General features: G+C 34.9%; 1 protein-coding gene across 4 annotated transcripts in view; it reads right to left on the bottom strand.

Moving 5' to 3' along the window:
* Positions 1–1,772: 1,772 nt before the first annotated feature.
* COL21A1 (collagen type XXI alpha 1 chain) overlaps positions 1,773–26,611 on the bottom strand; it is a 199,336-nt gene continuing 174,497 nt past the window's right edge. The window contains exons 20-31 of one of the 4 annotated variants that reach the window (XM_053603382.1): positions 24,812–24,865; positions 23,280–23,333; positions 20,116–20,169; positions 17,425–17,496; positions 14,435–14,470; positions 9,950–9,994; positions 7,078–7,110; positions 6,336–6,482; positions 6,192–6,246; positions 5,461–5,661; positions 4,561–4,638; positions 1,773–3,057 (exon numbers count right to left, since the gene is read on the bottom strand). In XM_053603382.1, the coding sequence (XP_053459357.1) occupies positions 2,870–3,057; positions 4,561–4,638; positions 5,461–5,661; positions 6,192–6,246; positions 6,336–6,482; positions 7,078–7,110; positions 9,950–9,994; positions 14,435–14,470; positions 17,425–17,496; positions 20,116–20,169; positions 23,280–23,333; positions 24,812–24,865 (1,017 nt within the window). In that variant the 3' untranslated portion in view covers positions 1,773–2,869. The remainder of the gene's footprint in view (positions 3,058–4,560; positions 4,639–5,460; positions 5,662–6,191; positions 6,247–6,335; positions 6,483–7,077; positions 7,111–9,949; positions 9,995–14,434; positions 14,471–17,424; positions 17,497–20,115; positions 20,170–23,279; positions 23,334–24,811; positions 24,866–26,611) is intronic. The other 3 variants (XM_053603379.1, XM_053603381.1, XM_053603380.1) reach the window with 3 other exon arrangements.

Here is a 26,611-nt window from a genome sequence, read left to right as displayed (position 1 = left end):
GTCATAACAAAGATATTTGTACCAGAATGTTTATTTCAGCCCAATTCATAATTGCTAAGTCATGGAAGAAGCCCAGGTGCCCATCCATCCACGAATGGATTAATAAATTGTGGTATATGTACACCATGGAATATTATGCAGCCTTAAAGTAAGATGGAGACTTTACCTCTTTCATGTTTACATGGATGGAGCTGGAACATATTCTTCTTAGTAAAGTATCTCAAGAATGGAAGAGAAAGTACCCAATGTACTCAGCCCTACTATGAGACTAATTTAGGGTTTTCACATGAAAGCTATAACCCAGTTACAACCTAAGAATAGGGGGAAGGGGGAAAAGGAGGGGAGGGAGGGGGGAGGGGGATAGAGGGAAGGGGATTGGTGGGATTACACCAGCGGTGCATCTTACAAGGGTATATGTGAAACTTGGTAAACGGTCTGTGAAGCTAGTGAATGATGCCCCATGATCATATCAATGTACACAGCTATGATTTAATTAAAAAAATAAATAAATAAAAAAATAAAAATACAACATACATTGGACATACTATTACTTTAAAAATTTCAGGTTAGGCAAGAAAAGATGACATATTACCCATATGTTTTAAGACAGATTTTGCTTAGTTTAGTGCTAAAATATACTAACATTTACATTAAAATAAATAAACATCTCAGAAAAACAATCATGGAGTAGAACTTCCTCAATTTGATAAAGAATATCTACAAAAAGCCCAGAGCTAATGTTATACATACAGGATCACACCTGTGGTGCATCTTACAAGGGTACATGTGAGCCTTGGCAAATGTGGAATGTAAATGTCTTGGCAAAGTAACTAAGAAAATGCCAGGAGGGCTATGTCAACTAATTAGATGAAAATGTGTCAAATATTCTATGAAACAAGTGTATGGTGCCCCATGATCATATTGATGTACACAGCTATGATTTAATAAAAAAAAAAAAGGAATTAAAAAAAAACAAAATATCACACACTTGGAGGCTTAAACAGAAATTTATTTCCATACAGTTCTGGATGCTGGAAGTTCAAGATTGGGTGCCTACAAAGTCTGGCCCTGGTGAGGGCCCTCTTCCAGATTGCAAAGAGCTACCTTTTTCCTGTGCGCTCACATAGCCTTTCCTGTGTGTGGCGCTGGGTAGGAAGGAGGGTAGAAGAAGGGAGGGAGACAGGGAGTGGGAGGAAGCTCTTCTTCCTCTTATAAAGGCCCCAATTCTATGGGTTTAGGACCACATCCTATGACTTCATCTTCATTACCTTCTAAAAGCCCTAACTCCAAATGTAGTCACATTGAGGGTCAAGGCCGGGGTTAGTATCTGGCACTTTATGGCCATGGGGTGAATGTTGGTTGAAGATATGATAAAAATCACCTTATTCTGCTACTTTACCAGGTCTCAGCAGCAAATATCATACTTAAAACTGGGGTTATAAAATTCTTAGACCTGAGCATATGCTTGGGACTTTGCTATAGGTAGCAACATCTATACATCTATACATCAAAACAAGCCTTACATTCATTCAGCTACTAAACTTCATGGACTTTAGTCTCCTCCAAAGTTCTCATGAAAGTGGTAGAATCTTCCTGTCAATGTAGTGAAACATTGATCACTAGGAAGCAGGTATTACACCTGTTCAGGTGAGCAGCACACCAACTCAACTTTTAAGTTTTTATTTCAGACAAACACATTTTTTAAGAATAGGGTAAACAATCTATTACTTATGTCCATTGAATAAATGACCATATGATAATACACTCACCAATCAGCTAAAATTATGGTTTTTTTTAAAAAGATACTGCAATCAGGGCTGTACAAAACTTTATTGTACTCCAAAAGACAAGTATGTAACACAATTTTAAGCATGACAAAAATGAAATTCCTTACAAATTCTATTCCTTACAAAAGCATTAGGAATGATACACAAAGACTACTTATAATTTTAAAGTCTGCTAAAAATAATGGAGACATTCTAGAATTTGTGTAGTTATCTTCCAACTAGAGCATTTATTTCCATTAGCTTTGCTACAATGAAAATTAACATAAATGAACATACACATATAATAAGTGAAATGGAAAATGAAGGCGTACAACAAAGATTTCAATTAATTGGCAAGAAGTCCTTTTAGTACTTCTGAACTTACATTTTCTTTCAATATATTGTACAATGAAACATTTTTTCTCAAATATTTTTAATATTATCTGTTTTTGACCATTTCCAATGTAATTAGTATTCTTTCTCAGCATGACTATTAATCTGTTTGAGAGTTTTAAAATAAAATAAGAAATACATCAATCTTATTCGGCGATGATATTTAAAACATAGAACAGCAAGCAGTCCACGGACCCTAACTAACAGGCACAGACACTGAAGTTAATGACAAATAGGGCCATATTGTCTAACCCAGCTGAATATCAGCCCTGATCTTATTTCCAATGACCAAATATACGTTTTGAGTAGTGTAGAAGTGTGAGCTATGAGATGTGAGACATGAAATTCACACGAACATGAAATTGAACCCAAACTGCTACTGCACAGAAGCTGAATGTGAAATACTTCACAGTGATGAAAATCAACTGGCTAACAGGCAATGGTGAATTTTTATATTCAACTTTGATTAACACGAATGGACTTTACAAGAAACCCTTGAGATGTAATCAATGCTACTAATCGAAAGACTCCAAATGACTGAGGAGCCTTTAAAATCAGCATATGTGACCTTGTATATAATTTTCCAAAAAATAAAAACACCGAGGTACTTTAGTTTCTTTGCAAGGGAGTACTGTTGGGTATCTTCCTGAGATGCAAAAGACCACAAAAGAAAAGCACCATGCCCAGGCTGCTGAATGAGGCAGCGGACACTAATAGTTTGGTCCTTTTCTAAATGGATCTCTCCCAACAAGCACACTAAAACACAGAGATGGATCACAGATACCAGGGGGGCCCGGTTGCCCTTGGACTCCAGGTTTGCCATGATCTCCATCTTTGCCAGGGACCCCTGGGTCTCCAGGAGGACCTTCTTTGCTCATTCCAGGAGGGCCCTCAGGACCTAAGATAGGACATTGGCAACATGTGAACAGAGGACTTCGGTTTTTGATGGCAAAGTATCTGATTCTGCATGAAATTTAAACTTGAAAACAAAACCTCTTAAACATTTTACATATTTGCATTAATTTAAAAGAGGAAGAATCCTCTTGCTAATTCTATATGCTTTTCTTGCTGAAAAGAATCATCTAAAAATAATCAGTATTTTTTTGTAAAGCTAGGCTAGACCTTTTATATATCAATCGTGCTACTGATTAACACATTAAGATGAGATTCTAATATTCTAATTTGTGGCTTGTCCAAACTTATTTCTTCCTTTCAGCCTATCTTTTGCCAAAATCATAAATTAGTTGGTGATACATGCATATATAGGTCAACTAAAGCTCTAAAACTCTTTATTGTGCCATTTCTGAAATAAAAATGACTATTTCCATAATTAGATTATATGTATGTCTATCACATATATTATATATAGAAATATACATGTATACATAAATACATACATTTTCTATACCCGACTACGTTGTCATTGTTGCAGTACCACGGTCATTGACATACTTTTAGCATTTTATAAAATTAATTTTGTTTTAATGTTTTTAGCATTCATATTTTATAACATTAATTTGTGAGCCATTGCCTGATTAGTTCAATTAGTATGTTCCAGGAAAGAAAGTTAACTTAAGATATTGGCCATTTAAAGATGATTCAAAATAACAAAACCAAAATATTCAGGTTTGGGGATGGAAAAGAGTGGTTTGAAGTGTCTCCTCTTACTCTACTGAACTACCGCTACTACTAACAAACATGTCAGAACTTAACTAGGGTTGTAGGTATTGGTCTAAGTATTTTACATAAACAGTATTAAAATCATTCAATCCACTCAAAGCCTCATGAGTTGATACCAATAGCAAAAGCTTTATTGAAAACATAACTATGATTATCATGTACTGTTCTTCAAGCACTACATACAGCAACTCATTTAATATTCCAGTAATGTCATGATGCATATAATATTATTATCACCATTTTACAAAGTGAGTAAATTGAGGCTTGGCTACATTGACTAACATAAGAGGTTATTTAGGAGTTTCCTTCAGCATTTTTCTACTTCCCTACGAGAAGTAAAGATTAACCAATATTGTACCCTAGGTAAACAGTGGGTAAACAGTCTAATACCTACTCCCTAGGTAAATAGTCTAATATCTACTCCTTAGAAGAGCTCTAGAATGTTTGTAGGTAAGATTCAGGGACTAAAAACATTCTAGAGCTCTTCTAAGGAGTAGATATCAGACTGTCTAAATAATTAGCAAGAGATAATCCTGAATTATTCTTGAGTATATGATAATATATGAAAAATATTCTAAAAGTTAGACATCAATGTCTTAAATGTCAATCACTCAAAAATGAAAAGAAATTTCTTGATTTCAAATTATTTGACATAGATCTACAATGATTTTTCTTAAAGCAAAAAGTACAGCCACACTTACAAGCACATACCAGTTCTTACCTGGGGGACCAGGTGGGCCTTGTTCTCCAGGATACCCAAACCCTTGGCTGCCCTTTGCCCCAGGTCTTCCTGGGAGGCCTGCAGAGTGTCAAAAATGTGAGCCAGCTTACTTTTACTATAAAATCACTGCCTTCTAGGTTCTTCCTTTCAAAGCTATTAATACACGTTGGGGGGAAAAAATGTCTTTTAAAAATAGGTGTTGAGCTATTTTTAAAAGACATTTTTTTCCAATGTGTATTAATAGCTTGTCACCTATTTTTTATTATTAATGGGAAACAATTTTTGAAGTAAAAATTTCTAAAATTGTCAGTGATCTAGATATAAGACTTAATGGGAATAAAATATTGAGAAAAGACAATGGTTTGGGATTACTATGTCTTTGTGTTCACCATAGCTATTCTTGTATTACTTTCACAAAACATCTAAATTATTCACATAATATTAAACTAAAAGGAAATATTAGTCAACCAATATTTCATGTAAACATTTACAGGCAAGGAGATGTAAGTTGTGAGCTATTAGGAAGTTTGCTTGCAAAACATAAGTCTCTCTATAATAGAAAAAAAATTGAATAAAGTAAAAGTGCAAAAAGTTATCAAAGTTGAAATAAAGGAAATGGGGCCCACGATTTCCCATTTAAATACCTTCTTAGACTCAAGCAAAATTTCTAAGTGCATTGTCAAAATTTTCAAATTTGTAACTTCACATGCTCATAATTTTGGCCTCTATACTGGAGAATACTGCATCAAGAATATAAAATAATTGCTCTTTAGTTCAGTTGACAAATTATTTAAAGACTTAGTCACACATTTTTTTTTTCATGAAAACAAAGTTAATGAATATGGGATGTGAATAGAAAAAAAAATACCCTCCATTTGCTTATTCAAACAAATTAAGTACCTTTTAATCCTCTGGCCCCTGGACGTCCAGGGACACCCATCAATCCAGGAACACCATCTCTTCCTGGCAATCCAGGAAATCCTCGGGGACCTTCTGGGCCTATGGGACCAGGTGGCCCAGGAATACCAGGGGAACCATGTTGGGACTGGCAATGATCACAGTTTTGAATTCTTCCACTCTGAAGTAAGACTGGTAGCTGGGCTTAAAAACAAAGAAAACCCACCCTTTATATTTAAATAGTGATTTGAAGTTAATATCCCTAATAATTTTTTCATTTTATGGGAAAGAGATCTATAAACATTGAATATGTGCATATATTAGCCAATAATTTCATTTCTAAGAGTTAACAATGGAAATATTCATTGCTCTGTGCCATAATTTTATTGTACTAATTGCTTAAAATAGGGATAAAAGTGAAAGTTGCCCCTCCAAAAGAAATTAGTAAATTATAGACACCCATATGTACGCATCAAATTATCAAGAATTATGTTTCAGAAGAAAATTGAAGCAATGGTAAAATAGTGATAAATCGCTTTATTAAAAAGATTACAAGTATATATATAATATTCCATCTTTACAAAGCTATTCATTATAAAAAATAGACAAGGGCTTAGAAATATGGTCTGTTTTCTTCTTTATCTTACTCATGTCTTCTACAATTTCTACCAAGAATTTTTATTATTTTTTTGTAACTTGAAACAAGTTATTAAAACTCCACATTTGAGACTTACCTCTTAATACCTCAGTGCAAACTTGTCGAATAAATTGTTCTGAAAATTCTTTCCCCTGCATCAAATTAGTAAGGGTTATAACATGTACATGCGGAGTAAGAAGCAATGAAAACCTAAAAACTGTGAAAGAAACAGAATACATACGGGCTTCCCATCCAAACCGGGAGGGCCCGGAGGACCTGTCTCCCCAGGTTGCCCCTTGGGACCTGAAGGCCCCAGCAGGCCATCCACCCCAGATTCTCCTTTTGGTCCAATGGCACCTCTGACACCAGGTTCTCCCTTTTCACCTCTCTAAAACCAAAAGAAATCTTTAAAAATTCTAGTAAATATTTCAGTAGGTATAACTGCATCATAAAAGTCCTTAAAAGTATGACTGTGAATGCATGTATATTCATATGTATATATGTATGAGCTATGTAGAAACTATGTGGGAAACCGTATCATTGACCAGAAGCGAAATAGTACATCATATTAAACTGTTGCTTATCCTGACAGACAACCAGCCCGTCCTGCAAACATCTACTATTTCCTGACTGTTATATAGCCAATATGCATAGAACCCAAGATAAAAGAATGGGCCTGACGATGTTACCAAGGAGCTTGAATTCAAGTGGGACAAATATAGAAACATACAATTTTCTTTCTTGAAAATATGCAGAAAAATTCAGCTCCCAGTCTGGAGAAGAACCAATAATATTGGCAAATATATGACATTTCATATCTAATTCAGTATAATACATATATTCTGAAAATCACTAAGTAAGAACATCTATTGAAGGATGTGAAAGACATTTTCCATTTGCAGTTCAAAGCTAGCTTTACACAGTAGCAAAATCCAAGCAATAAGGACTAGACAAAAGGGTGCTTAATATATGAAAAAACATACCTCTCCTTTTATACCATGATGGCCTTGAATTCCCTTTGGAAATTAAGAGGAAAAAAATTATAATGTTGAAATCACAGTACTAGTAGTGTGGTATGCAATTCTACCATGTATTTGATCTAACTTTAATATTCAGTTTGGAAAATATTGATAGGATTAGTGATAGAATTATACATATAAGAGACCCTTTCTTGCCTTTTTAAACGAGGCTAATCACTAGGAAATATGTTAACTGAATACTATAAAAATTTACTTTGCATAACTGCTTCACTTTTAGATACAAATCAAATCCTGTAGTTTAGGATGAAATTGTACTGGACTTTAAAATATATTACAATTTCTAAGGAAAATGGAAATTAATTTTTGATTGAGGACTATTAATAAAAGATGAGTAAAAGCGAAGATACTATTAAAAGTGGCTTGGAAGAGAGAAAACACCTATTCATCCTGTGCCTAAACCCCTCACTGCTGGTAATTAAGAGACAAGAGAAGCAGTGTAATGTAAAATATGGATTTTTTCCCCAGCCATATAAACACTAGCACAAAGCTCGCTCAGCATTGTAATTGCTAGCTGCATCTGGTTGGCTCTATTAAATTCTTTCCCACTCAACACTCACATATTCACTCCAATAACATTTTATAGATAAAAATCTCTTAGGAAAGGCATGAAAATTGTCCACTTCTGAAGTTCATTGTATAATTGAGGTCTAAAATCACCCAATCAGGTCAGGAAAAGAGGTGTAATTTTCATAAACACGGTACAGTTTTATTATTCAATTTTAAAATTAGAAATTGAAGTTCTGCAATTCAATATGAAATTTGATGTCTAACATTTCACATGAAGTTTGAGTTTAGGCATATCTTTTGATTTTTTGGTTCCTTAAATATGGTATTTACATTAGACAAATGAAAGAAAGAATCAGGTAAAATTGTCACAAAGAAAGTGGATTCTCAAATAAAAATCTAAGCATAAAAACACCAAATATGTAGTTTTATATAAAAATCCACTGGTGAATAAAAGGTGTTCTATGTGGCTAGTCTCAAGTTCTGTTTCTGAAGAAATACAGGGGTGATCCCTTACCTTTGCCAGACCTAATTCTACTACTAGAGCCAATGTAAGGGAAAAGATAAAATCGTAATTTCTCATTATGAGAACTGAGTTAGAGCTGAAATTGAAAACAGCTGTCATCTGACAATCTATTAAGATGATTTTCTAAGAGAAACATGCACTTGGACTCCATTCACAAAATTAGAGCCAAAAAATTATACACGTGCAGCATTTGGTAAGATTCATTTACATGAAGAGCTTGGGATGCCGATTCAGCTATTGAAAAGCAACAGCTGTGCTGGCCCCTGGTTACTTCATATAGACTCAGTGTCTAGAGTGGGAGATGTGGCTTCCAACAAATCTAGGACAGAAGCTTTCTAGGGAACTCAAATTCTGCCTTAAGAGAGTAGACATCCTAGTTTCCTTGAGAAGTGAGGGGGAAAAAACAAATTAATAGAACCTTGAACCTTGGAGGAAGTATCATCTACTTAAGCTGAGCTAGCTAAGTTGTTAGCTCAAATTCCAAAGGAAGTATCTTCTTTTTTTCCAGATAGTTATTGTGAGCTACAATTTTATGTTAAAAACCTGGGTTGTAAAGGCTGGATGGAGGAAGGAGCAGTGGTTCTATGAGAATAGCTATTTAGCAATAATTGTGTAATTAACTTAAGGAAACTCAGAGGGTTGATCTGTGTGGCTAGAGAGAGGAATAGGGAAAGAGTTGGTTGGTTGTGTAATCAAGTAGGTTTGAGCAGAGTGGAGGAGATGACAATTAGAAGACATTTTTGTATTGAACGTAACTGTACTCAGGTGAATTCTATTCAGTTCTCTCAGTTACTTCTGCTCTTACTATTAGCTTGCAAATTCTCAACCTTTTTTAGTATTGAGCACACATCTTTCATCTGAGATCATGGGAGATAGAGTTTGGAAGCATAGGGCCCCAAGGTAGTCCCCAAGGCTCCACAGACTCCTCCAAGTAAGGAACAGATGTCCTTATCCTTAGTAACAGTGATACACGATTTTATCCCCCTATCTCCAGAGCTGGTGTAATTGCTGAATCTTCCTCTCACTCACACTCAGAGAAAGAGGTCATGGGAAGACTTACACACCTACCTTGTCCTTTCAGTTCAGACCAAGTTGAACTGAGCTCATCACTCAAATTATAGGTAGTGCAGCAGCAAACATGCTATTACGTTCCAATCACTTTTATTACGCTTTTCTGAGTCCCCCTTGGCTCTGATTAAACTCACATGCCACATGGCAAACTCAGGGAACCACTACGCAGTGAGAAGAGTTCAGTCAGGAAGATGCAGTGCAGTCTTATAATGTGTCTATTCCACAACCCTTCCTCTCTGGAGACATTTTAATAAACCTCTAGAGTAGTAAGTACCTCTGAACAAACTGGACAGAAACAAGTACATTCCAACACTGTGCGTGACCCTAACCATTCACCTTTCAAGAAGAATATCAAGACTAACCAGAAAGTGTAGAGATGTTGCAATTGGGTGGCTGACTGTTATTTAGGCCAGTATCAACTACAAGATATGAGTGGAATTTTCCACCCTCTGGCATTTACTTGGGCAGGAGGAAGCATTGAAAACTAAGTTTCACAGATGCCGATTTTATCGGGATAGAAAGTGAAAATATAAAACAAACAATTAAAGGAAATCGTTATCACCACCATACCTACATTTTCATCCTGTACACGTAGAACGTGTGTTGTATCTATTCTCCTCGCCATCTACTTTTATTTGCAAGTAACCCCCTCTCAGCATTGCCCACTTATGTAACTCATGATTTCATTTTTTATCAGAGGAAAAACAAAATTACCTGTTGCCCTGGTATTCCTTGTCTTCCACTTTCTCCCTTTTGGCCCTTTAACATTTAATATGCATCATTAATTAGTTTGAGAATTTATGAAGTAATCACAAATACAATACAAACCGTGTGTTACTGGAAGTCCAGAAAAAATGTCACAAAGCAATGATGCAAATATGCAAATTATGTGAGAGATGGGAAAATTAGTCGCTCACAGAAAGAGAAGTAGTAAAGGAAAGTCAACCTAATATCAAAGTTAAAATGAATAAGAGACAGGAACAAATAATTGATTTAGGATGAACATGAAATAATTCTAGATAATAAAGATGTTTCACTGAGTCCACATTAACACACGGATGTTCTGAACTCATCTTAAGACAATATAACATTCATTTTAAACTATGAAAACAGTTTGAAAATCCAGTGGATGTGGACATTTTATTAATTTCAATGATACAATAATGTGCAGTGTATGAACTTGAGGAAACCATGAGGCATCTAACTCTAATGTAAAATTATGGGGCAAAGGAAGAAGAATGGACTCAGGGGACCAGTGAAGAAAATATTGACTATGACTACGTGAGGACAAAACAAACCTCAACAGAATCAAAAGAATTGACATTTTACCTTGGATCTGCTCAAATCACAAAGCAATAAAGGTGCTTAACTCAACTCCCACAAAAATGTTCAACTCCACCCAAAGGCATGGAAATTAAACTACCTTATGCTAAATGGCAGGGATGCATGAAGAGATAAAAGAGGAAATCATTAACAACAATGAAGACACAAGCTATCAAAACCTGTGGGATACAGCAAAACCAGTCCTGAGAGGAAAATTTATCGCTTTAGATGCTTACATCAAAAAACAGAAAGAGAGCACATCAACCAACTCACAAGCCATCTTATGGAACTAGAAAAAGAAGAACAATCTAAGACTAAACCCAGCAGGAGAAAAGAAATACCCAAAATTAAATCAGAGATTAATGAAATTTAAAACAAAAGAATCATTCAGAAAATTAATGAAACAAGGAGTTGGTTTCTTCACAAAATAAATAAAACAAATAAACCTTTGGCCAGACTAACTAGAAATAGAAGAGTAAAATCTCTAGTAATCCCAATCAGAAATGATAAAAGGGAAATAACAACAGATGCCATGGAGTTACAAGAGATCATCTCTGAATACTACCAGAAACTCTTTGCCCAAAAATGTGAAGGAATTGGGTCAATATTTGGAATCACACCCTCTCCCTAGACTTAGCCAAGAAGAAATAGATCTCCTGAAAAGACCAATTTCAAGCACTGAGATCAAAGAAAGAATAAAAAATCTCCCAACAAAGAAAAAAAAATGCCCTGGTCTGGATGGCTTCACACCAGAATTCTATCAAACCTTCAAAGAAGAGCTTATTCTCATACTGCAGAAATTATTCCAAAAACAGAGGAGGAAGGAATCTTCCCCAACATGTTCTTTCAAGCAAACATCACCCTGATACCGAAAGCAGGAAAAGACCCAACTAAAAAAGGAGAACTTCAGACCAATCTCACTAATGAATACAGATGTAAAAATTCTCAACAAAATCCTAGCCAATAGATTACAACTTCTCATCAAAAAAGTCATACATCACGATCAAGTAGGTTTCATCCCAGTGATGCAAGGCTGCTTTAACATGTGCAAGTCCATAAACATAATTCACCATATCAACAGAAGCAAAAACATAGACCTCTCAATAGATGCAGATAAAAAGCATTCGATAAGATCCAGCATACTTTTCTAATTAGAACACTGAAGAATACAGGCCTAGATGGCGCGTTTCTTAAACTGATCAAAGCCATCTATGACAAACCCACAGCTACTATTTTACTGAATGGAGTAAAACTGAAAGTTTTTCCAATTAGAGCTGGAACCAAAGTTGTCCTCTATCGACACTACTATTCAACATAGTGCTGGAAGTTCTAGCTAATACAATCGGACAAAAGAAGGAAATAAAGAGCATCCAAACGGGAGCAGAGGAGGTCAAACTCTTGCTCTTGGCCAATGATATGAACTTACTTAGAGAACCGTAAAGACTCAACCACAAGACTCCTGGAAGTCATCAAAAAATACAGTAATGTCTTGGGATAGAAAAATCAATATCCACAAATCAGAAGCCTTTGTATACACCAACAACAGCCAAGATGAGAAGCTAATTAAGGACACAATCCCCTTCACAGTAGCTTCAAAGAAAATGAAATACCTAGGAATATACCTCACAAAAGAGGTAAAGGACCTCTATTAGAAAAATGATGAAACCCTAAGAAAAGAAGTAGCAGAAGGGGCGGCACCTGTGTCTCAAAAGAGTAGGGTGCTGGCCCCATATACTGGAGGTTGTGGGTTCAAACCCAGCCCCAGCCAAAAACTGCAAAGAAAAAAAAAAAAAGAAGGAAAGAAATAGCAGAAGATATTAACAAATGGAAGAACATACCATGCTCATGGCTAGGAAGAAGAATCAACATTGTTAAAATATCTGTTCTTCCCAAAGCAATCTACAGATTCAAGCCATCCCTATTAAAGTACCAACATCATTACTTTCAAGACTTGGGAAAAAGAATTCTTCATTTTTTTGTTTTTTGTTTGTTTGTTTGTTTTTTGTAGAGACAGAGTTTCACTTTATTGCCCTCGGTAGAGTGCCATGGCGTCACACAGCTCACAGCAACCTCCAACTCCTGGGCTTAGGCGATTCTCCTGCCTCAGCCTCCCAAGTAGCTGGGACTACAGGCGCCCGCCACAATGCCCGGCTATTTTTGTTGTTGTTGTTGTTGCAGTTTGGCCGGAGCTGGGTTTGAACCCGCCACCCTCAGTATATGGGGCCGGCGCCCTGCTCACTGAGCCACAGGTGCCCCCCAATAATTCTTCGTTTTATATAGAACCAGAAGAAACTCCATATAGCTAAGGCAGTTCTTAGCAATAAAAACAAAGCTGGGAGCATCAGCTATCAGACTTTAGGCTATGCTACAAGGCCATAGTGATAAAAACAGCATGGTATTGGTACAAAAATAGAGACATTGAAATCTGGAACCAAATAGAAAATCATGAGATAAAACTGACATTTTACAGCCACCTAATCTTCGATTAACCAAACAAAAACATATAAATGGGGGAAAGACTCTCTATTCAATAAATGGTGCTGGGAGAACTGGATATTCACAGATAAAAGCCTGTAACTGGACCCACACCTTTCTTTATTCATAAAAATTGACTCAAGATGGATAAATGACCTAATTTAAGTTATGAAAGGCTAAAAATCTTCAAAGAAAGCACAGTAAAAACACTTGAAGATATTGGCCTGGGGAAAGACTTCATGAAGACTACTTCCGTGGCAATTGCAACAACAAAAATAAACAAATGGGACTTAATTAAACTGAAAAGCTTCTGTAGCTAAGAAGACCACAACCAAAGCAAATAGACAACTTACACAATGGGAAAGGATATTTCCATATTTTGAATCAGACAAATGCTTCATAACTAGGATCTATAGAGAACTCAAATTAATCCACATGAAAAAAGCTAACAATCCTATCTATCAATGAGCAAGAGACATGAATAGAACCTTCTTTAAAGAAGACAAATGGCTAACATATGAAAAAATGCTCAACATCCCTAATTATTAGAGAATGCAGATTGAAACCACCCTAAGATATTATCTAACCCCAGAGAGAATGGCCCACATCACCAAATCTCAAAACTGCAGATGCTGGTGCGGATGTGGAGAGAAGGCAACACTTTCACACTGCTGGTGGGACTCCAACCTAATACAACCTTTTTGGAAGGCAGTAAGGAGAACCCTCAAAGAACTCAAGCTAGACCTCCCATTTGATCCTGCAATCCCATTACTGGGCATCTACCCAGAAGGAAAAAAATCCTTTTATCATAAGGACACTTGTACTAGACTGTTTATTGCAGCTCAATTTACAATCGCCAAAATGTGGAAACAGCCTAAATGCCCACCAACCCAGGAATGGATTAACAAGCTGTGGTATATGTATACCATGGAATACTATTCAGCCATTAAAAAAAATGGAGACTTTACATCCTTCGTATTAACCTGGATGAACGTGGAAGACATTATTCTTAGTAAAGCATCACAAGAATGGAGAAGCATGAATCCTATGTACTCAATTCTGATATGAGGACAATTAATGACCTAGTACATGGTTGGGGGGTGAGGGAAGGGGAGAGCATAGAGAGAGAAGGAGGGAAGGGCAGATGGAAGGGTCACGGTGTGTGACACACCTTTTGGGGGCAGGACATAATTATAAGAGGGACTTTATCTAACAAATGCTATCAATGTAACCTGGTTCTTTGTACCCTCAATGAATTCCCAATAATAAAAACAAATATTGTAAAAAAAAAATCTATTAAATATGAAATATTAAAAAGAACAAAATCCCACTTTTGTTTCTAAGCAAAATAAATACATAAATATATGCATGAATGAAGGAGTGAATGAATGTGCAACATACCTGATCACCTTTTTCACCAGGGTTTCCTCTGTCCCCCTATGAAAAAACAATTTAATATATGTCATAATCTAGAATATTGTATGTTCTTTCAAATAAACATATTTTTCATCAGCAGACAAAAATATAAGGTCTCATACAAATTCCACAAGTGCCTGTCTACACAGAAGCTGATCCTAATGCCGTATTTGGGACGAGAGCAACATCATATTATGTCAAAATGATATTCCGAAAGAATGTTTTCTTGTGCTCCTGCATTCAAAGCAAATTCACCACAATTTTTATTTTACCAGAAAAAAGAAAACTTTTCTATATTGTTCATAGTCTGAGGTTAAACAAACTAACAAGAGAGCACTCATTTTGACAGATGTTGTTTTGTGAAATCAAACGGAAAATCTTCCATTAAGCCATTAGTAGCCACAAGTTTATAGGAAACAATGACAAAGTAAACCATATTGTTTCAATGATATTTTAGAAAACATATGCTCCAAAATGAGCTTTTGGAGGAAAATTCATATTTCATAATAATAAGTTTCATAGAATTTCTCAGCTAGAAGGAAAATTAGAGAACTAGCACAATGTCCTCCTGTATAAAAACAAAGAAATTGCAGATCAGGAAAGATAAGCACTTGCCCAATGCTGGGCTGTGACGCTGTTTCCAAATTTCCTTTCTACCTCATCATGCTATTTAAATATAGAGTTCAGTTTTGTGTTTACAACAAAGAAAATACAGATTTTTTTTTTGGTAAATGGCAAATTTTTGAACAAGAGAATTCTCTTAAACCCAAGCATATATCCACAGTCCATTTCCTTAACATTCACTGAGAGTCTAACACTAAATTGCTGCTAGATGGGGTTATTTCTGTCTCAAGAAGTGCTGCGTACTGCTCATTAGAACAAAAAGGCCGAGGATTATACTATACATAATAACCTAGGGGCCAAGTAGATAATACATCATGGATGGAAAATGGAATGGTAGGAAAACTACAGCAAGGGATATAAAGATGGAGACATAAAAGTTTGTATTCTTTCCAGAATAAAAGCCAGTATGTTACTTTTAATCTGAAATGTATGCATTAGCAATAACGTGTGCTTCTTAGGCACATGGGCATCAGTTGTTCCCGAAAACTTCTGAACAATAGTAGTACTTCACATGCAGGTCAAGGTTCCCTTACTTGACCCAAACAAGAAATAGAGATTACAACTGATACTTCAGAAATTCAAAGGATCATTAGAGACTACTTTTAGCAACTATATGCCAATAAATGAGAAAGGCAAGAAGAAATGGATCAATTCCTAGACCCATACGAGCTACCAAGACTGAACCAGGAAGAAATCCAAAACCTGAAGAAACCAATAATGAGTAATCGAAGTAGTAATAAAGTCTCCCATCAAAAAAATGCCTGGTTAAATTATTACAAAAAATCCAGGAGGAGGGAAGTCTCCCAAATTCTTTCCATGAGGCCTGTATCACCCTGACACCAGACAAAGACACAAACACACAAACACATGAAACTATAGGCCTGATGAACATAGATGCAAAAATCCTCAACAAAATACTAGCAAACAAATTCAACAACACAGTAAAAAGATTACTCATCATGACCAAGTGGAATTCATCCCAAGGATGTAAGAATCGTTCAACATGAGCAAATCAATCAGTGTGATACATCATATCAACAGAATGAGGAACAAAAATTATATGAGCATTTCAGTCAATGCAGAAAAAGTATTCAATAAAATTACATATCCCTTTATGATTTAAAAAAACTTTCAAAAAATACTGGATATAGGAAGAATTTACCTCAACATGATAAAAACCATATACGACAGACCCACAGTATCATATTAAAGGAAAAAAACTGAAAGCCCTTTTTTCTAAGATCTGGAGCAAGACAAGGATGTGCACCTTCACCACTGTTATTCAATACAGTACTGGAAATTCTGCCTACAGCAATCAAACAAGGGAAAGGTAGAAAGGGCATCCAAACTGTAAAGGAAGAAGTCAAATTATCCTTCTTCACAGACCATATAATCTCATACCTGGAGAAATCCAGTGACTTCACATAAAAACCACTAGAACTGATAAACAAATTGAGCCAATTGCAAGGCATTAATACCAAATCAGTATAAAAAACAGTGAAATTTCTATATGCCAACAACAAATAATCTGAAAAAGAAACTAAAAAACTAATCACATTTACAATAGCTACAAATAAAATGAAATATCTAGGAATAAACTTAGCGAAAGAAGTGAAAAAATGCTGCAACGAAAAATATAAAAAGAAAGAAATTGAGGACACAAAATAATGGAAAAATATTCCATGCTCAAGTATGAGAAGAATCAATATTGTTAAAATGCCCATACTACCCAAAGCAATCTACAGGTTCAACGCCATCCCCATCAAAGTACCAATGACATTTTTATAGAAATAGAAAAAATAATCCTAAAATTTATATGGACCCATCAAAGATGGAGAATAGCCAAAGCTATCCTGAGCACAAAGAACAAAACTGGAAGAATCACATTACCTGACTCAAATTATACTCCAGAGCTTTAGTAACCAAAACAGCACGGTCCTGGTATAAAAACATACATAGACCAATGGAACTGGATAGGGTATACAGAAACAAATCCATATGTCTATAGTGAACTTGTCTTTGACAAAGGTGTCAAGAATTTATAGTGGGGAAAGGACAATCTCTTCAATGAGATTGGCTGGGAAAAATGAATATCCACATACAGAAAAATGAATCTAGACCCTTGTCTTTCACCACTCACAAAAGTCAAATCAAAATAGATTTAAGACTTATTCCCATAGAGGAATATGAAAGATACCATAGCTATTAGCATGAGACCAAAAACGCTTTACATTCACCAAAAACACAGGGCACTTCATCATTAAAAATATAACCCATCTTAGTATACTAATTGCAAAAAAGGAAAAGTTACATGTATGTGGTTTCAAATTATTATCCTAATCAATGCATACCTTTTTCCCTTGAATTCCAGGTAAACCCATGTATCCTGGTTCTCCTGGGGGACCTATTGCTCCTGGTTCTCCCTGGGTAACACAGAAATTCCATAGACATCAGAGACCAACTATTTATACATAAACCCATCAAATGAAAAATGTATGGTTAAAACACTTCTTAACAGAGTTATTACTGTAGATATAGTAAAGAGTTTGGTGGGATCTCAATAAAATTTCTTATGTTTTTCTCTGTCTTTTACAATTGAAAACTTCTGATAGCATTTTATCTTTTAAAATTTTATAAGTAATTGATACTTTTATTAGACTTGATAATTTCAAAAATAAATTAAGTAATAACATAGTAAAATTAATAAACATAGGTATTTCTGTCTGTTTACTCTTTCTCCTCCTTGAAACTGTTTTTTTTTATATTGTACCCTATAAAATGTATTTCCTTGTTATAAAACTGATAGATGAACAGAAGTAATAAATTTTTCTGACAATGTCATTATCCAGTCTTTTTATTGTGATATATTTTTTCTCTAACTATAATTCACAAACTCACAGGCACAATTTAGTTTCTAAAATGTATTCACTATGTATGCATTTTATAACTTTGAAGCTAAAAATATATTAATATTATAAAGTTCTTCATATGTCATTGTATTTAGAACATTATTTTTAATTACAGAAGAGTACTCAACCATATGAATCTACTACATTTAATAAAATTCCAACTGCTAAATATTACAGTTTTCATAATTTTTTTTTTTTTTGTAGAGACAGAGTCTCACTTTATCACCCTCGGTAGAGTGCTGTGACATCACAGCTCACAGCAACCTCCAATTCCTGGGCTTAGGCGATTCTCTTGATTCAGCCTCCCAAGTAGCTGGGACTACAGGTGCCCGCCACAACACCTGGCTAAGTTTTCATAATTTTTATAAACAAAGTTATAATGAATATTCTGGTAAATACGTTTAACAACATTTATATTTTTCCTTATCATATGTATACATATGCAATATTATTGTCTTAGAAATTAACTCTCAAGAAATGCAAATCAAAACTACTTTGAGATATCATCTAACTCCAGTAAGATTAGCCCATATCACAAAATCCCAAGACCAGAGATGTTGGTGTGGATGTGGAGAAAAGGGAACACTTCTACACTGCTGGTGGGAATGCAAATTAATACATTCCTTTTGGAAAGATGTTTGGAGAACACTTAGAGATCTAAAAATAGATCTGCCATTCAATCCTATAATTCCTCTACTAGGTATATACCCAGAAGACCAAAAATAACATCATAACAAAGATATTTGTACCAGAATGTTTATTGCAGCCCAATTCACAATTGCTAAGTCATGGAAAAAGCCCAAGTGCCCATTGATCCATGAATGGATTAATAAATTGTGGTATATGTACACCATGGAATATTATGCAGCCTTAAAGAAAAATGGAGACTTTACCTCTTTCATGTTTACATGGATGGAGCTAGAACATATTCTTCTTAGTAAAGTATCTCAAGAATGGAAGAAAAAGTACCCAATGTACTCAGCCCTACTGTGAAACTAATTTATGGTTTTCATATGAAAGCTATAACCCAGTTATAACCTGAGAATAGGGGGAAAGGGGAGAGGGAGGGGAGGGAAGGGGGGAGGATGGGCAGAGGGAGGGTGATTGGTGGGATTACACCTGCGGTGCATCTTACATGGGTACATGTGAAACTTAGTAAATGTAGAATGTAAATGTCTTAACACAATAACTAAGAAAATGCCGGGAAGGCTATGTTAACCAGTGTGATGAAAATGTGTCAAACGGTCTATAAAAGCAATATATAGTTCCCCATGATCGCATTAATGTACACAGCTATGATTGAATAATAATAAAAAAAAAGAAATTAACTCTCGAGATGTTTTCAGTACAGGATATATTACATGAGCTATTGTAATTTCTTCACTCTCCATCATCCTGTTGGGATTTTCCTTTCAGAAATAGAGGTTGTTTAAAATGCTTAAATAAGTTCATTGCCAGTGTATATTGACAATGCATTGACAATATTAAGATTCATATCTAAGGGATGGAACGCAATTCTGAATATGCTTCACTTTTTTTCTGGTTTTGTTTTTATTTTACCACTCTTCTTTTATGGAAACCAAGTTTTATTCTATTTGCTCACTGAACTCACTCCCTAGCTATTGAATATTGCTCTAGATTTTTAAGAGTGGGAAATGAATTTAAAATCCCATTGAAATAAATATCAAAAATTTGGTTCAGAGGAAACTCGTAAAAGCAATTTTGAGCTCCACACCAAGGATGAAAGTCCCATTAATAAGAACATTAAGAAATAAGAGAGTGTAGTTCTCCCAGTACCAGTTGGGAGAGCTACACACTCTTATTTTCAGAGGTTCAAGAGAGGTACATTCTCTGGATAGAAAGTATGCTCATAATTTTTATCATTTCTAGAAAAAAAATGCCAGAGTTTTTTTTTTATGTCTTTGTTACCTAATTAGCAAAGTATCTAAGAACAGAAATGAAACCCCACATTGATATTTCCTTTCATGTATCTTAATTTTCTGAAAATGGTAATTCTTAATTTCAGGGACCTGTTCTTAAAGAGATACAAAATGTTAATTTTCCAAAGTAATGAGGGGAAGTTACATTATAATTTATTTGAAGATATTTCTAAATGCAGAAATTCACAATTACCTTGAGCCCAGAAGCACCAGGCGTTCCTTGAAATCCAGGTTCACCTTTGTTCCCCTGTTAGCGCATCAGAAACATTTGAATTAAAAAAAAAAATTGTTGTCCCAATATACCTGAGATAGACACTTAAGGGAATATATTTTAAGTAATTTTTGCATTTTTAAATTTCTAATTCTTTGAAATATAGACTCTGTATATGAAGCTTATCTATTAAGAAAAACTCTTTGACACTAGGAAGTGAGTCCACATATTTGAAGTAACTTCAAGGATAAGGGAAGAGATTCAAATCTTTAGGGAATGGCATTAATAAGTTCAGCTCCACACTGCACATGTGGACTTCATGTAATTTAATAGCATCCTCTGGGCTGAATTCCTCATCACTGTCCTGTTTCACTTTCAGTATGCAAGTGAAAATAAAACTAGCGTCATATATACAATGGCTTTTCTAAAGAAATGTGAATCAGAAAATATTTACTTAGTGCTCTTTTTCAGGATTCCAGTTCAGTTCTTTCAATCAGATGGGCAGTTAGAGAACAAGAAGTTGACAGAGCCCAGAATGTAATATACAAGGAGAAAATTGAATAGAAGAAGAGAGACCAAGCCTGCTGGCTAATAAGGAGAGATTGTCATATATAGTTCTGGTTTTTAAAACCTTGATACCAAAAGTTTCAACTCAGTGTTTGGCAAAAGCCCATAATTAAACAGATTGGTGTGATACCTGCAGGGGCAGGGCAATGATCACCCAGGGTCAACTTGGGTTTTCTAATTAATAAAGCAAATCAACTTCAGTTTCAGTTTTTAAGAAGTTTTCTAGGTTACTCAAGGTAAGAAACTTGTGAATGTGATATTGGACTTAACTGAAGTATTTAACACATAATAGCATTATTGAACAATAGAATAATGGTTCCTTAAAATTTCTAACTTTACAAGTGATTAAACTGAAACACATAGGTAAGACTGGTTGTAAGTTATATGACTTTACAATGTTAATATATCATAATATCATTTACATAATTTCTAAAAACTGAAATTTAGTAGGGTAAAGTAGACTTATAGATGTTTTGACAGCTTTTTTAAAAAGTAATATAACCAAAATTGACATTTTCTAAAGATTTATCATCACTTCAGCCTCATCTCTTCCTTATCTAATACAATTTTGTCTCACTCTAGAACTTTGACTGATATTGACAACACAGTCCAGAAATATAGTTGACAAAACTAGCAGAAAAACAGCAAATACATAGGTCAGTAAATTATTACTCATAGGTTAAATCCAGCCCAATGCATGTTTTTGAAATAATGTTTAAGAAAAACACAGCTACAACCCATACCCACTCATTTATATATTGTTCTATGGTGCCTTTGCTCCAAGTACAGAATATACACTGGTAAAATGGACAATCACATCAGAGACAGTATGGCTGGCAAAGACTAAAATATTTACTATCTCATTCTCTGTGAAACAGTTTCCAGCAGCTGAGCTAATATACTTCATGCAAAGAAACTGAACGCTTCACTGAAAAGATTCCATTTACAAGGTATAATGTTAAAATCATGGATCTATTTTTAACAAAATAATTGCCCAAGCACAAGATGAGGAAAACCAAACTTTAGAGTAGTTCATGTAAAAAATAAATAAATGCTGATGCTGTAAACACCCACTGGCCAACCCAGCCAAATCACCTGTATCTACTCAAGTGGTAGATGCCATAAATGAATTGTTATAAAATATTTTATGAGAAATACAACAGAGTTAATGGACCTCCAGCTCAGTGTGAGCCAATAGTATAATGTAACTAATAATAAAAAGCTGATGACATGTTAGGCTTCATTCTTAAGGATTAGAGCATCCAAAGGATAATGGAAGAGCCCATTGTGCCCCAGTTAATAGGAGGTATTTTTTTACAAGAGGACCTTTAGAAATTATGGAGAACTTTTATTTAGAAATCTCAGTCTTTCAAGTATTTTATACCAACTCAGTGCACACCTTCAATGGCTGAAATTCACAATACTCCAAGGGTCCACAATGGTCCACCACTGATCAAAGAGCAGCTACTTTTTCCTAATCATTGGGCTCCCATAATTCTCTTTTTCTAAGTACTTTAAAAAATAAAAGTAAAATAGATGAGGTAATCTACTCATTTTGTAAGCCAGGGTCTTTTCTCCTGGGACAACATCTGCTCAAAAGTCGAATGCTTGCAAAACAGCAATTCCATCCTCCCTTTTGGAAAATTGTGCTAGATTCTATTTGCTAAATAGTTGTGTTTTTTTTTGTTGTTCTTTGTTTGTTTTATTTTGAGACAAGAGTCTCACTTTGTCACCCTGGGTAGAGTGCGGTGGCAACACAGCTCACAGCAACCTCAAACTCTTGGGCTTATGCGATTCTCTTGCCTCAACCTCCCAAGTAACTGGGTCTACAAGCACCCACCACAACACCTGGCTATCTTTAGAGATGGGGTCTCACTCTTGCTCAGGCTGGTCTCAAACCTGTGAGCTCAGGCAATCCACCCACCTCGGCCTCCCAAGTGCTGGGATTACAGGCATGAGTCACCATGCCCCATCCTACTTGCTAAATAGTTGAGAAGAATATCCCAAATCTGGCCCAGAATTAACTTGGTTTAATGCTCTAATTAATCAAGTGAGAAAAAATCAGTTCTCTTAGTTTATCAAGTTTGTCTTACTTTTTTTTAATCTGAAAGTAAAGATAATATGCTCCCTACCCATAAGCCTAAGTGAATGCATAATAAGGCATTTTACAATAAAAATTACACACACATTCCATTAAATTAAAATACCAAAAATAGGAGTAGAAAGTTGATAAAGAGCTATCCTCATTCATAACTACTAATGCTCTGGATTGGTGCTTTTGGCACTGAGCTTCACAGAGCTCTAAGTGTTTCTCAGGGCCTATTATACATGAAAAAGGGAGCAGGAGCAGGTGGCAAGGGATTCCAGACCCTGTCCAGCTTAAACTATACCTGGGTCACTTCAGCTTTTTTCATAAGCTAAGCTTTTGCCTAAGATTTCATTCTTACAAGTGATTGCTAATAGAATGAAAACCTCATTCAAAATAAGGTCAATGTAGTAATCATAATTTTTACTCAATTACATAAATGGCCACAATGATTGCACAAATTTCTTTATCTTATGAATTCCATTATATTTACCTTAGATCCTGGTGTTCCAGGCTGACCTGGTAAGCCATTGATTCCCATCAAACCCTATATTTTTAAAAAGGAATTTCAAGAATGATTTAGAAAACAATATTAAATAACACCAAATTCATTTACAAGTCACACATTCTCATAATTAATCCACTAAATTATAATGCAGTTTGAGGAAATTTCTCCATAAACATCCAAAAAGATAATAAAAGAATCAACTCTATGAGCAACAGAGCAAAATCTTGTATCAAAAAATGAATAAAACCAAACAAGATAGCATGAAGGTTAGCAGAGCCCTTATAATTCTGTTACTCCAAAAATCTATAAATACCAAAAATGACTAGAGAATAAGTAAAGTGCAGGTGTAAAGAAAAGTTTATTTTTTCTACCTTCTTACTTTTGTCATGATAGCTAAGTGTTAGTTTCATTCACACGCATTACCTTCACCAACATTACTTATCACTTCTATTCTCTTAAACAATATTTTGGAAAAGTTACAATCTAATAAATGCTCTGAATATAACAATCTCTCTTCAAGATACAAAATAGCTATATTTTTAACTAACTACATGATTCAAAATAAGACAATGATAACTAATCTAGAAGTTAGAATCTGATTTAATGTATATTACACCTTAAATACTATTATATATTTTAAAGCACTTGGCAAAGAAAATGTGATAAAAATATTTAATAGCATCAGAAAACATAATCTCAATACGACCATATTAATAAAAATACCATGTCACCACTACTACACTTTGTTGTCAATTTAGGATGTTAATGCAATTATAAAACATAATATATACTAGTTCTTAGAATAGTAAGTAAAATACTAGAAACACTAAATACAGATTTTCTTGAGGTTTAATGGATACTAGTCAATACCTTCATTTTCTGAAGGCTAACTTAGAAACTAATGAATAACCAAATGTACTATTTTATTCAATAAGTAACTTGGTAGTGATGGTAGAAGTAGAAGATTATTCCCTTTTAAAGGAATAATAATTCATCTTTTATGCCTCAAAACTTGAATTCATATTTAATGAATCCTTACTCATACCTGCAAAATTCACCAAATCTTTCACCAAACACGGATTAAAAATCAATTTTTAAATTATATAACTAAATGAAAGTCATGTATTTTAAACATAAAAGCAATCTGTTTTCTTTTAAAAAAAAAAGCTATTAAACCAATTTGAGTCATGGATTAAAACCAACATCACTTCTAGCAACTTATAAATTATCTTACTTTTGGAATTTTGCACATGCACATAGGATTTTCATAATTTCTACATCAGATTCATATGTCCCTTCAATTTTTGAAGCATCTAAAACAGTGGTTCTCAACCTTCCTAGTGCCGCGACCCTTTAATACAGTTCCTCATGTTGTGGTGACCCCCGACCGTAAAATTATTTCATGGACTTCAAAAGTCTCATTGCTGTATCTTGTTTGTGAACTTCTGAATGAACATGAACTACTGATAGGAAGTAACAACGTTTTAAACACTTCGATAATAATGACATTAACGTACAGGTATCCCTGGAGCTCCTTTTTTCCCCAGTAGTCCAGGAGGTCCAATTTCTCCCTAAAAAAAAATCAATTATAGATCAAATTTTAAAATTACTAATTATCAACACATTTCTAGGGCATTTTTTTCCGAAGCACATGGGCTAAAAATTCAATACTAATCAGCCCAGTATTTTTTTTGTGTGTGTTCTCTTCCACTACTGTAAGAAAGGAGCAAGGCAGGACAGAGCAGAAAAATGCACAATCTAACATCTTAAAGACCTAGGCTCATGGTCTGAGGAACTACTGTCAAATATTTTCATTATGAAGTCTGTCGTGGCACTTGCCATTCTTTCAAAGGACGACCTAACAGCTCAGACAGAGTTAGTAAGGTGAGAAAACAGAAGAAAAAAATATTAAGTGAGTAATTTTCTTATTTATAATGGAGATGAAGACATGATTATGAATTTTTTTTTTTTTTTGGCAGCTTTTGGCCGGGGCTGGGTTTGAACTCACCACCTCCAGTATATGGGGCCGGTGCCCTACTCCTTGAGCCACAGGCACCGCCCCATATGAACATAAATTAATAAGGAAAAAATAGGGTACAAAACAATAGTATTAGACTTTAACTTCTGGGATTCTTGCTGATTAGGTCTTCTAAGGGACCCTCTAAGTCCAGAACAGAAAATCCTAGAAGGGACATCCTCTGTGAGAGAGTACTAGTCTTCCAAGAATTAATAGACATATTTAAAGAGCTCTCATTTTAATAAAATACACCCTGAATTGGGCTATAATCATGAGGATTTGGAATTGTGCAGAAACCCTGCCTGAGGTAGAGATGTAGGAAGGATGGAGTGTTTGAGAGTATGTAGTCAGCTCTTGGAAAGCTAAATGTTGACCAGCCATGAGAAGGTAGAGAAATTTTCAATACTTATGATGACTCAAGACTTTCAAAAGGGGTTGATATAGCATCTATGGCTACAAGTAGGAAGCAGCTCTTCTTTCCCCGTTAGGCTGACAGAAATCCCATTAAATTGAGAGGAAGCAGTGAACTCACAATCAACAATAAGAAAATACAAAACAGCAAGACACAAGACTGAGAATAACAAATAATAAATAATACCAGGAAGAGCAAATAATAAACTTCATTCATTCATTCATTCATTTTTGAAACAAAGTCTCACTCTGTTGCCCTGAGTAGGGTGCCATGGCATCATCATATCTCACAGCATCCTCAGTCTCCTGGTCTTAAGAAATCCTCTTGCTTTAGCCTTCTGAGTAGCTAGGACTACAGGAGCTGTCACAATGCCCAGCTAGTTTTTTATTTCTTTTTCTATTTTTAGTAGTGACAGGGTCTTGCTCTTGCTCAGACTGGTCTGGAACTCCTGAGTTCAAGCAGTTCACCCACCTCAGCCTCCCATTGTGCTAAGATTACAGGTGTGAGCCATTGTGCCCAGCCTAAATAATAAACTTAGATATTAGAACTGTTAAAATCTATAACCACATATGAGATCTTCAAAAATCAACTTACAAAATCGTGAGAGACTATGATACTGACTATGAGACTTAAAATATAAGAGAATACCCAAGAACAAAGAGAGAGCTCCTAAAAGTGAAAAATATGTTTATAAATTTTTAAAAATCAGTTGATAGTTTAAATACAATATTAGACATCATCAAAGAAGAATAAGTAAACTAGAAGATATAAGTGAAGTAATTTAACCAGAATATAAAGTAATCAAAAATATGAAAATATGGTGATGCTAATAAGATATGTAGAATATAAAAACAGAAGAAATGAAATACTCCTAAACAGAATTCCAGG

Source organism: Nycticebus coucang, chromosome 9, assembly GCF_027406575.1.
Source record: "Nycticebus coucang isolate mNycCou1 chromosome 9, mNycCou1.pri, whole genome shotgun sequence".
NCBI classification, from domain to species: Eukaryota; Metazoa; Chordata; class Mammalia; order Primates; family Lorisidae; genus Nycticebus; species Nycticebus coucang.
Note: the sequence above shows the minus strand (reverse complement) of the source record. Positions and strands in the feature narration are given on the sequence as shown.